This window comes from Lepidothrix coronata, unplaced genomic scaffold, assembly GCF_001604755.1.
Source record: "Lepidothrix coronata isolate B3197 unplaced genomic scaffold, Lepidothrix_coronata-1.0 Scaffold30, whole genome shotgun sequence".
NCBI lineage: Eukaryota > Metazoa > Chordata > Aves > Passeriformes > Pipridae > Lepidothrix > Lepidothrix coronata.
The window spans coordinates 3567682-3580381 of NW_016690210.1; the positions used below are offsets into that span (position 1 = coordinate 3567682).

At 37.6% G+C, this 12700-nt stretch overlaps 1 protein-coding gene across 21 annotated transcripts in view; it reads right to left on the bottom strand.

The window, feature by feature from the left end:
• KDM6A (lysine demethylase 6A) overlaps positions 1–12700 on the bottom strand; it is a 151727-nt gene that overhangs the window by 20488 nt on the left and 118539 nt on the right. For all 21 annotated transcript variants that reach the window (XR_001874084.1, XR_001874090.1, XR_001874087.1 and 18 more), the window contains 2 exons: positions 1417–1546; positions 36–141 (listed from right to left, as the gene is read on the bottom strand). Coding sequence is in view for 10 of the 21 variants with exons in the window: in XM_017810901.1 (XP_017666390.1) it covers positions 36–141; positions 1417–1546 (236 nt within the window). In the remaining 11 variants the exon portion in view is untranslated. The remainder of the gene's footprint in view (positions 1–35; positions 142–1416; positions 1547–12700) is intronic.

Here is a 12700-nt window from a genome sequence, read left to right on the forward strand (position 1 = left end):
TTCCCCAAGGGTAAAAAAAAATAAAGTAAATTTACCTAATTTAAGCGCTCCAGCAAGGCCACGTATTACAGTAACAGGGTTGTTTGGATTTGTACAAAATTGATGTAAAGGTGGAAAGAAAGCATCTCGTTTATTTTCCAACTGCAAAATTGTAATGGAATATTAGATGTCAGATCAATTTAGATTCCTTATTTGTAAAATAAGAAAGAATAAAAAAAAAAAAGGAGGTAAAAGGAGAAACAACAGAAAGAAAGCAGGAATTTTCTCCATTTCCCTTCACTGTGGGCAATGAAGAGCTACATCACTACAATTCTTTCTACGGTTAATGCTGGGTTCACTCCTGAAATTAATTTGTTACTGTAATTTGTTTCTTGGCATGAATTATTCCCAGGCTGCTTTGGCTTTTGCAACTCAGGTTTCCTGCACTTAATTTCTTTATCTGACAGTAGCCTTGTACATTCCCTAAATCCACAGAACTCCCTGAAGAGTAAGGTAATACAGTTTCTTTTCAGAAGTTAAAAAAAGCTAATTCTACGCATAATGTATACAAGAAATGGAACAATTAAAAGGCTACTCTCATGGTGTACTTTGGATGTCCAGCTTTGGATGGACAATGCTGTGACAGACTTTTATTAAGGCAGATGAATTCAGGTGCAACACCCATCCAACTATCCCATCCAACTTAACCTGGCTCTCAGGCAGATTCCTGTAGTATTAAACTGAAGCACCAACCTCTTCTGGCCCCCAAATTGAGCTGACCAAAGCTGACTTGAGCTTTTTACACCGGCTGTAATTTATTCTTCTCTTATCGAGGAAATGGATATCCTATAATTTATTCTTCTATCACTAAGGAAGTTAGCTCAATAAAGCTATTATGAAACTTTATTTCCAGAACAGAAGTTTTAATGCCTGCCTAAGAAAACACTACCCGACCAAACCCTGCCTTTTCCTAATGACATTCTGTTCTTAGCATCGCTTCATCTTTTATTACTTTTTCTTCACTATATTTTGGAGCAGATTGTTATGAGAGTTTAGTTGAGTTACTTGCTCATTTATACATAAGCTGTCACTTGCAAAAAACTGTACATACATATTTGAAATACTGTGCATTGTATCTAATGAACTGTTCTGCTTATTCTGCCAACATTTTGAGTATTAAAAATAAATTAAAAAAAGTCTGAAGCGTTTTGTTCATTGTTTACTGAAATTCTTACTTTACAAGTACTTTAAGAGTCAAACTGTCTCAAAATTTTCTTTAAGGTTAGCATTTTTCCTTATATACTAGTCTGGAGAGCACTGTAATTAGAACCCAGTGATGAATAGTGCATCTTTAAAATAATTATATTACATAATTCAGATATCCAAACAATTACAAAAGACAGGCAGCAATACACTTCTGCCACTTGATTTACTTACATAAATACTAGGTGTAGGTGGATTCAGCTTGTCCTTTGGCAAGGGAGGGTATGGTGGAGGCGGTGGTCGTGGAGGTGGGCATTTATCCAATAGAATACTACTGTTAGATAAGCCATTTTTACCCAGATTCCTAAAAGGAAAGAAGAGCTGCCTCTGTCAATGCTTGACAAATAAAATAAATACATATTGGTGTAATCTCCTATGCAAAATAATGTTGTATAAGGAGAAACTGTAACTTAAGATGCAAATAAAGCCCATATATTTTAATCAAGAATTTTCAGTGTATGATTTGCTATTATTCAAAATTATTCCCACTTTGCCTGCCAAATCTACAACAGCACCACTATTAGTTAGAAATACAGCCATTTTAAATACAAGCAAGTGACAAAATTTAACAGAAAAAGCAGGTTTCAACTAGAAATGGAGAAGAACCTTATCAGGTGGATGATCATTTCACAGGAGCTGAGGAAGCGCAGTCCGGTGCTGAGCACTGTGGCAGAGCAAAAGTCAGAAAATGACAATGTCTCAGCCAAAAAAACCCTGCTGAGTCACAAAACCCAACTACAACTACAGATGCTGAATGAACCACCACCTACTCCTCCCTGATTTACAGGTCTTGGAGCCAAAAGGAGCCATCCTTGCATAATCCATTTTTTTGAGCAAGAGAGGAAATGCCCCATCCTGAGCAAGTTTGTTTGTCAACCCCCCTGTGTGTAACTTCAGTGAGAACCTCACTGCTTGTATTTCCAGCCTTTCACTGGATATTTCCAAGTGTGGATAACCCACTGTACCTTTAACTTTTTCTAGAACAGATGACCTGAAAAATCTCATTCTAAGTTTAGCCTATAGTCAATACCCAGTTACCATCACCAGGAAAGTGTTTTTTTGATAAAACCACCCCTTACATTTTTGTTAAAAAATGACTCAACTACTTCAAAACACTTCCAACAAAATACCATCCAAATCTTTCTTCCAATCTCACTTGATTCACTAACGTGTTGCTACATCCCACAAAATGGGATGTTTCCAATGCATAATGTGATCACGTTTTTATAAAACTCACTGGCTACAACAAGAAAGTTGTTCTGGTAACAACAGTCTTCGGCAGAAAACACAGTTGACTTCTATTAGACAGAACTCCCAGCAATGGAGTTTGTCTGTAAAACAGAACCTGTGATGCTGCACTGAGAAACACCGCAGAGCTGGATGCTGGCATACGAGAGCTTAAAATTAAGTTATACCACAAACCACAAGGTGGACTTGAGGGTTGAGATCAGATCAGACTGATTGTTATGACAAACGCTTTAAAGAAAACGGGAAAACATCTCCCGTACCCCAGGCTGCAGCAAAGTATCCTGAAAAAGGTGGCCACCATGACAAACCAAGTCAGCCATTCAGTTCAGAACATGTGCCAGCTTTGTACCTCTGACACTACTCTCCTCTGACAGAAGGTCAGAGCAATACAGAGACATAATTAACAACTTCTCCAAAGCACATCTGCCAAAATACTACACAGTTTACTCCTTGTGACAGGCGAGTCTAAAGCCAGAATAGATTGGAATTTCAAAGGGAGTGAAAGAACGATGCAGAAGCTTTGATTAGGCACCATCCAACATGGCAAAAAAAAATCACTGACCAGTGCTTAATGTCTAATGGAGTTATTGCAAACACCCCATTGTCCCTAAACACACAAATACCCTCCAACAAACCAAACCAAAAACAGAACCCCAAAATAACATGGTAATATGAAATCACTACCTCATAGAAATTTTTTGACCACAGCTGCATTATTAACCTGAGATTCAGACCATCTATACAAACTGAAATTATAATCTAAATAGCAGATATTAGGAGTTACTATAACCTCTGCATTACCAAACTGAAAAAGTAAAATTAAAAAAAAGCAAACGCATAGTATTAAAAATAGAAGAGAACTTGGACAAACTTCAGTTTGCATTGATAAACAGTTCACAGGCAATTTCTCAGGCAGTGAAGATGAGAAACACCGAACTTAAAGAAAAAGATACATCGCTCAGAACTAGTGTGACTTCAGCTACTGAAGTCACAGCAAGGTGGTCACCTCAGCGAAAGCTCAGTAAAGCCACAGTGGGGTCTTCAGGGAAGGGGGGCAACAGAGAGAGGAGAAACTTCTATACACTTAGAGAAACCACGTCTGAAAAGGCAAAGGAGATAGAGAACAATACAGAGGAAAAGATCAGATGAAAAAAGGTTATCTCATAAACTCAACATTTGAAGCTGATATTACCAATTCCACGCTATAATTTCCTATTAAGTTATTAAAACCCTCTGTAGAAATTTTAAGAGAGGAAAGAGGACAAAGAAAAGCAAAGCTGAGATAGCAAAACATTCATAATTCAAGTGACACAGGAAACAGATGGGCAGAATATTTAAAGTTGTCTTTAACAGACCAGCTTCACTCTATCATCTTTTTTTTTTAAACTATGAATCAGAATAACTTACTATTAATAACAATGCAAGAGAGCTATTAAAGAATAATTCTGTAATTGATAGTATGCCAAACAGAGCAATAGAAATTATAAAAAACACTACAGAAGTACTAAAAATATTTGCTACCAGCATCTGAAACATGTGAGTAACCACTGCCAGCCTCCACCTCTGGAAATACAGAACTATGGCCAGTGCAAGGAAAGTGAAAGACCCTTTTTGACCACAGAGACTGTGATGAAAATCTCACAGATCTCAGTTTCGAGAACGTAGTTTCGGAGGATTTCAGTAGTGGTGAGCGGATTTCAGACTGGTTTAAAGAGGCAACAGATGCACTGCTCAAGACTAAACAGGCCCCATAAAGAAACTGGATACCCAGTCACCTACAACACTGTGAGGGAGGAATGAAGAGGACAGGCTTCATTCATTTCAATTGACTTTCCACAGGAAACTGGCTTGTCATGGACTATGAGGGCAGGAGAACACCCTTCACTCCCACAGTGGGAAGAGAAGGCAGGAGCAGCTGTCAAGCTCAGAAGTGCAGCCTGTCCTGAGCCACAGCTGCAGCTACTCAGTCCAGGGCAAGTTACTTGATGGGTGAAAGCAACTCAAGGGCTTCATCCTGAGGACCAAACTCACACTGCCCACACTGAGGAGCAACATCAACCACCATGGATGAAACAGGTACCTCGATTTCACAGAATCAATTAGGCTGGAAAAGACCTCTGAGATCATCCAGTCCAACCTGTGACCGAACCTTGTCAAGCAGACCATAGCACTGAGTGCCACAACCAGTCTGTCCTTAAACCCCTCCAGGGACAGTGACTCCATCACCTCCCTGGGCAGCCCACTCCAATGTCTAATCACCCTTTCTGCGAAGAAATTCTTCCTAATGTCCAATCTAAGCCCCCCAGCACAGTTTAAGACTATGTCCTCTTTTCCCATGGCTGGTTGCTTGGGATTATTTCATGTCATCATGGGATCTCTTGAATAATCAATTATCACATTTATTAAAACACCTCTTTTTTTTCCTATTCTACTGCTTTCTAGAATACATTCCCACACGTTCTATAAAAACCAGATTACAGCCTTCAATCTCAGAGAAAAACTTTCCCTCTGGCTGTACCAAGACACACAGGTGACCAGGAGAACAGGTGTGACACAGTTTGTTTCACAACAGTCACCTCTCCCCCTCCTTACACAGCACCCACTCCCCAGCCTGTGCTTTTAGCAAAGGGCAGCACAAATAACTGAACAATATCTAGGGATATCCTGACAAATGGAGGCTGATGGCTTAACCTGAGATGAAGCCTTCATCCACCTACCACACTTCTTCCCTTGAGTTTACTATTGTCACAGCAGCTTGTTATGCAGGCAGGATGTCCCTGCCCCACAGGAAGGTAGACTCCAGCTCCAGCCTTAGAGACTCCCCTGCTGGAACTCTACACCACTATTAAAAACTAAATAAAACAAGACCAAAATCTGATCTCAAGGCAGTATCACTGAACCGTTTACAATCACATGAAGCTTATCGGGTAGTTGCTAAACACTTCTTAGGTGCTGTATCGGCTTTGTGTCATCCCAGCTGACTAAAAAAATTATACAATGCAACTTTAAAGCTACTTGTGTTACAAAGCTGAACCGATTTTAACTTTATTTTATTACCAAAACTCTCAACTACATCAAGAATAATTCAAACTTACACGATCAAACCTATCTTCTGAGAACCAAGAATAATTATCATTAATTACCATCCTTTAAATTTATTAAATTAATTACCTCAATAGTTTTATTATTTCACTCAAGACTAATGTCAGACTGAGAAAATTATGTCTATTTCTCAGAAAGTAGTTCCACAGTGCTCTTCAAGTCCTCTGGAACCTTTCCTGTTTTCCAAGAACTGTATTAAAAAAAAATCATCATGAAGGATAAACAATCCTCTGGCCTACCCTTTCAGAGCTCTTGGATGTATGTTATCTGGGCCTCTGGCTTAAAAATGCCAGATTTAAGTATAACTACTGTTTAACCTTCTCCTTGAATATTGTGAAAACAGGGAGTGTGTTATTGTACATCTCATGATGTGAAGGTTTTATCTGCCTTTTTCCCAAGCACAGAACAAAAATGTTTACTGAACCCTCTTGCCTCTACAGACAGTTCTAAAAGTTCTGTGCAGTCATTAAGGTTGGTATTTTTTTGTGTTTCTTCTTTTTCATTCTTGTCTACGGTTTTTCCTCTTCCAAATGTAATTTCTGTGTTTTCCAGAACTCTTAGCTTCAGTACTTCTGAAAATATTTGCCCTTTTTTGTTTTCCATTGGGAGATTAGGACTTTTTGATGATAATGAAAAGGTCCTGCACCATTTCCAGTTATCCATACATTTGGATTTTAGGTGTAATTTACAAGTCAAAACAGACTAAGTTACAATTATTTGCGCTTAAGCAGTTATTTTTGTTGTGAAGGCAGTTTAAGTGAATTATTATTTGAGGATTAGCTGTATGAGAATTACAAGGTTTTACCGCTCAAGAGATTATAGTTATTCTGAAGAACAAAATTAATACCCTCTCTTCTCCCAATAAAAATCACATTTAAAATGAATACAAGGAACTGTGGATTTATTTGATGCTCTATCTCAATTCTATCAGAATAAATTAATCTACAAATAAGAACGAACAAGACATTTTTAAAATGTGCCTGCAGAAGGAATCAGATGTAGCACCAGGATGCACAGCACTTACTCAACCTAGCCCTGACTCAAAACAGAAATACCCACCCTTCACAATTAACAGATACAATCAGTTGCTTTCATACCATGAGTTATTACAAAACCACAGAGAAAGGTCTGTCAACCCCCGTCTCTCTGGAAGGAGGTGGTTACACACAACACCCAACTTGGGCTCTCCAAGGCTCAACCTCCCCAGGCTCCTTCTGTAGCCAGGAGAGAGAGACAGAGGAGCTCTCAAAGGGCGATACAGAACTCAAGTCAAGCTTACATTATGCTTAAATGCAAGTAATACCAGACAATTAATTATACAACCTGTTTATCACGCAGTTCTCTACCCCAGCCTTTCACAACCAGGTACTAAGCTGGCAATACTCCCGGAGATCTCTCGTTTTAAACCTACAGAAAACCCTACAATAGAATTGTGGATTTTCTCATTATGCAAATGTATTTCTAATTGGTTTTGAATTCTGTTCTGGTTTTGACCTCAATAGTACAGGTTGGCAGTGAATTTCATAGGTTAATTATATGTTATGTAAGAAGTAATGTTCCCTTTTTTTCTTTGCTTAATGACTTTTTACATCTTTCTATTTCATTTGCTAATCACCTTGCTCTTAGCCTGTAAGACAAACAGAATCACATTAATGACTTATGTAAGAAAAGCATTATAACAAGTGGCACCAAACATTTTCATACACTTGCCTTCCCCCCTAAACTATAAATCTTTCCCATGGTTTTTCACTCCCAGATAATTCCACTTCCATCTGCAGATTTCTGTATTTGCCTCTTGAACAAAAAGTAATCTCTTATTCTAAGCAGGGTTTAGCTTGTGAAATCACAGTATTTCAAATTTTTTTCTTAAGACGTTTGCTACAGTAAAGTTCATGTGCCAGAAGTAACTGTGCCTTTAGAGCAACTGAACAATTCTGCCCTGAAGCCAAAGAATCTTTTGCTTGTAAAGAGAATTCTCAATAAAACAAGAACTGCTTTCCTTGTTTTTAAGAACAAAACACAAACTTAATCCAGCTCCTTAGCCACAAAACACTTCCCTCAAACAGACTCTGGCTCTTTTCCTCTGGACCAAAGAGTTCTCAAATCAGTGAGTCCTGAACTGGCTTCCCTGAGCTTAGCAGCCTCTTTTAATACACGCTACCATCTAACCTACACCTCTCCTTTGCTTCCCCCAATTAAGCCAAATTAAAGCTTTCAAGTTCAAAAATGCTTCAGAGTTTTCAAATTAGTCTTTCCACGCATCACCATAAAAATGACAACAGCAACTTCCAGCTGACACCAAGTTGCCCCCTTACCCAGCTGGGCTCTTCAGAACTGTTTAAGGACCTCCTGCACAGATTTCTCTAAATCGTTATCAAAGAGAAGTTTTGTTTGGGGCTTTGCCTGTTCTTTCAAGGCTGTGAAATAAATTAAAAAATTACGAGAAAAAAATAATAACAAAGATATTTCTTATGCCTTTTATAAGAAATGAAACAAGTCAACTCAGGAACTTCTCTACCTGCTTGAAGGAAGGACTTGACCTCAGCTTGGTTTTAGAAAGGATAACTGGCAGACTCTCCTAACCGAGATGGATACTGGATTTTTATCCCTCCTCCAGGATGTTAATTAGATGAAACACTGAGCAAGAAATCAGCTGGTTTCACTTCAACAGAAATAAACAGCTCAAGTGTTAAATCTCAAGTCTTGTGATAATGTTTCATTAATTCTCCTTTCAGAAGGATTGCTCACAGGGAAAAGATACTTACATTTCTAAGAGCACAAAAAAGAGCCCTTGATAACAGTCTCTTTAAGGAAACCTGATACACCACCAGACAAAGCAGCACACCCTTCTTCTTTTCCCAAGTATTAACCATCAGCTTTTCTAGTAACAAACTCAGAGCAATTATTCTCAGCATATTTTTTTAATTTTAATTTCACGGTTTTCACTTATTCTCAAAAATTACTTGGGGTTGTGTTGGTTTCTTTTTTTTTTGTTTGCTTGTTTTGTTTGTTTGTTCGTTTGTTTTGTTTGTTTTTTGTTTGTTTTTTTTGTAATGACGTCAACAGGAGATTTTTCTCTCGGAATCTCTGGAAGGATAATTAATTTAATAGTACACTCTTTTATCTGTTAATTTGCTCAGAGGCTTAAAGATATTTAGTTTACTATGTAAACAGTTTACCAAACACAGTAATTTAGTTGTTTTATAACCACCTTAAAATTTACTGTTGCAATCAGTTTTATTGGTAGGAAAAGACTAACCAAATCACACTTACACTTCCCAGAATCACCTCCTCAGTTCCTTTTCATCCTTACACTCCAACAGCAGTTTAACAAGATGAGCACATTTGCCACCCTACTGTTCTCCAAACCAGCATCTTAATGAGATTTGCATATTCGAGTGAATGCAGCTCAGCTCCTGCATTTCTCAGTTCCTTGTGGCTTTTCACTGACATTGTCTGGCCCTTCAAGGGAAGCTCCTTGTAGAAGTATCAATTGCTACGGCAGCACCCTACGTCTGACCCCTTCTCAGCCTCCTGAACAACCTCATTTCACCCCGGGAACAGAATACGGCTCTGTTAAATATCTCCTCAACATTCTCGCCGAGGAAGACGGATATAAAGAAACTTTTCAGCCTCTGCAATTATCTTGCCCTACTTAAGTGCTCACTTTAGTCTTTGGCAAAACAAAACATTTACCAAGTGTCTTTCCACAGACCAGACAACCCATTCACACCTAATAAAAGGACAACGAAATGGAGTTTTCTATTTGGCACGTGTTTTGCATTTTATGATACAAAGCATCTCGTTTCACCTAATGGCTTCACTTGAGCAGCTTTTATTAAGACAACACTTGTTTACATAAAGCAAAATTACAGTCTCCCAGCATTTAGTTTTGCCTAATTCCAATTTTATTTTATACTTCCCTATCTCTGATGCTTCTTTGTTCTTAAGCAACACACACACAAAATCCAAGCAACATTAAGAGGTCAGTTTTTGGTGGAGCATTACCATGTTGCTTCCTGATAAAATCCCTCCTGTGAGATGAGGAACTTCATTATCCTGCACTTCACTATCCTGCAGTAGGTCAATTGTAGTCAATCGACTCTTGTGCATTACTTAATCCCAAACTGCTGCTAATTCCAAGTCTTTTGTGCTCTAAGCACAAATAAACCTGATGGGTCTGAAAGATGCAAAAAATGGCTTCTCTTAGACAAGACTTTTTTTAAACCCGTAAGCACATGATGAAAAAGATTATTTACCAAGTAGATTTCTGAGGAGGCGACTTAAAAGTACCATAAACACTCTGGTTTTGAAGTAAGCATACAGTAAAACAGAGCCAAATGCAGAATAATGAGGAGGAAAACAAAAATGATTAATCTAGTGCTCCAGTTATAAAAAACCCAAGTCCCATCCACCTCTTCCTACCTGTCAAAATGTCTGTTTTCCCCTAGAGAATACCATCAAGACAACAGCACAACACATTGTACCAAGTAACTACTGTCAGACAGCAAGAAGAATAAGACAGAAGACAACAGAATATAATTATCCACATAGGAGATGAAGCCAGAGTGTCTTTCTGAACATATCAAATAAAATAAGGGTGTGTATGTAACAACTGACATATACCAACACATATACAGTGTAGCTGTACATAATTATGGATATTGTACTGTATTATGTACACTGTACATAATACAGTGTAGCTCCAATATATAAAAACTAATACTTCAGGACAACTCCCCTCTCCTCGTGCATGAAGTCTATTCTAGCACAGGTGTTTGGAGGGTTGTCTTTTTTTTTTTTTCCTTTAAAGGAAAAAAGAAATCAAATAATTATTTTTCAGGTTTTCTGCTCTGGACAGCTTTTCTTTAATTTTTACAGTAATTCTAAAAATCAACACTTTTGGTCACAAATTCACTTTAAAGCCTCAAGATATCACTTACAGAGATAGCACCCAAATGTACCCAGTACTATGGGAACTACTTTCAATTCTTTGCTTTTGCATTACCTTACTCTGTGTTAAAAAAAAGGTTAACATGCAGTATTGAAGTTCATGACATATTAGTATATAAACTTCTTCTACTATGCATAGATGTCGACTTATTTTCCAAATGAACAGGGCTTTCAGGAGATTATCTTTCAATATTCTCCCTCCTAGACCTTTTTCCCTATGTGAATCATGCACACAACACCTATGACAACTCTGCTGCTCCAGAGCTGTCATGTGCATGCCTGTACATACTCAAACTCTACAAATATTAAAACAAAGCAAGGGCTAATCAGTACATGGCTGGAACAGCCTTATCCTCAAATTCCTGTATATAAACTGTCAGGTATATAAGAATGGCAGGGGAAAAATCCCCACTATTAATATATTATATAGTGTTTGTGTTATATAGTTATTATTTTTATTCATATGAAAAAAGCATGTAGACAGAAGCTTTCCCCTAACAGGTAACCAGCCCAGCACAGGTGAGTTACAGCAATAATGAGCCCAACAGAATTTTCACATATGGGAAATTAGCTGCTGCCTTTACACTTCAAACTTACACTACAAATTAACCTTGTTGTTAATCCCACAAAATTTCTAAGAATCTCTTGTTATTATCAGCAAACACATGCAGAGACTTTCCAGAAAGCATCATTTGACTAGGAGAGGTCCTGTCTCTAAACCTGCAAAAGTAGTCCCAGCCCAGACTGAAGCATTTCTTGACCTCAGAGCTGCTAAAAAACCACAAGTCTCTCCTCCACTTTTACCACTGCTCACCTTTCCTTATCATCCACCTTCTAAGTCCTCTGCCTTGCTGAATGAAGGTGCAGTCAGGCTGAAGAGGGAGCTCTCAATCTCTACTCAGTAAGAAAGAAACAAAGGAAAAAAGGCACATCTAACACTTTCTGAGCTGTCTGCAAACTACACAGGGCAAAATATTAGTTTACCTCCGTTGAAAAATTATGGTTATGTAAGCCTGGTAGAAAATAAGGACTATATGAACCCAAGTGAAACACCTTTATGACCTTCCCTTCATCTTGGAAATTAGGTATCACTAGGAATACAACACCTCCATCAATGACCACAAAAGCAACCACTTGTATTAAGATTTTTGTAGTAAAAATGCTCTACGTTTTCCTACTTACCACAAACTCCAGATCTCACCTATAAAAAGCTTGAAGACTAGTGTACTAAACCCATCAAAATGCAACATTTGAATAGAGGCTACATTTTCCATTACTCTCCCAAAAAAGCTACGTGCCAATTTTGAAGATAGATCAGCTTAAACTTCAAGAGAGAATTTAAAGTCTGTAACAGTTTGTTTTATTAAAGCCTGTAACAGTTTATTTTATGCCTACTTGCAATGCACTCATCCTAACACCACACATTGAAGCTATTTTTATACTTCTACCAGCAAGAACAAATACATGGTCCCAATTAAAAATTAAACAAAAAAAAAGCTGTTAAGCTGTTAATTTTTATGAATGTAATATGTGTAGAAGTGTCACCTGGAAATGAACATTACAATTAGACTTAATATTTGAAAGATGACAAAATAAGCTCCCTATTGATTTTTTTCTCTCTTTTAGGAAATTTATCTTTGTAACACATGGCTACAGACTGCTATAACATGGATCAGTATTAGTCATCAAATCCCACAACATTAGAAACTAGTAACTCTCAGTCGCAGTAACAGATGCAGGGTTTTTTGTAGAATGGTATAAACATGCTTTTATATCATTTTTTAACATCAAAAAGAGTTATGCTCAAAACCATCACACCTGCTATATAAAATACAGTGAACACATATATATATATATATCCCAAATCAAATATTTTGGAGTAAAATATACTGAGATGGGAAAAACTCCAACAAGAATTCCAACACAGAAAAATACAGATAATATTTCAACTAAAAGAACTGTAAACACAGTTCAGTATGGAAAACAGCAGAGTACAAGCCAAAATAACCACGTGCTTGTGATTAAAGGGACTTCAGTGAACTTTAAAGGCATCTTGGGCAACATTTTCACAAAAGGTGACAACTCTAAGACATGGCTACAGAAAGTATCATGCTCCATTTCAATTTCTCAGTCTGTTTGGATTTCGAATATTTTT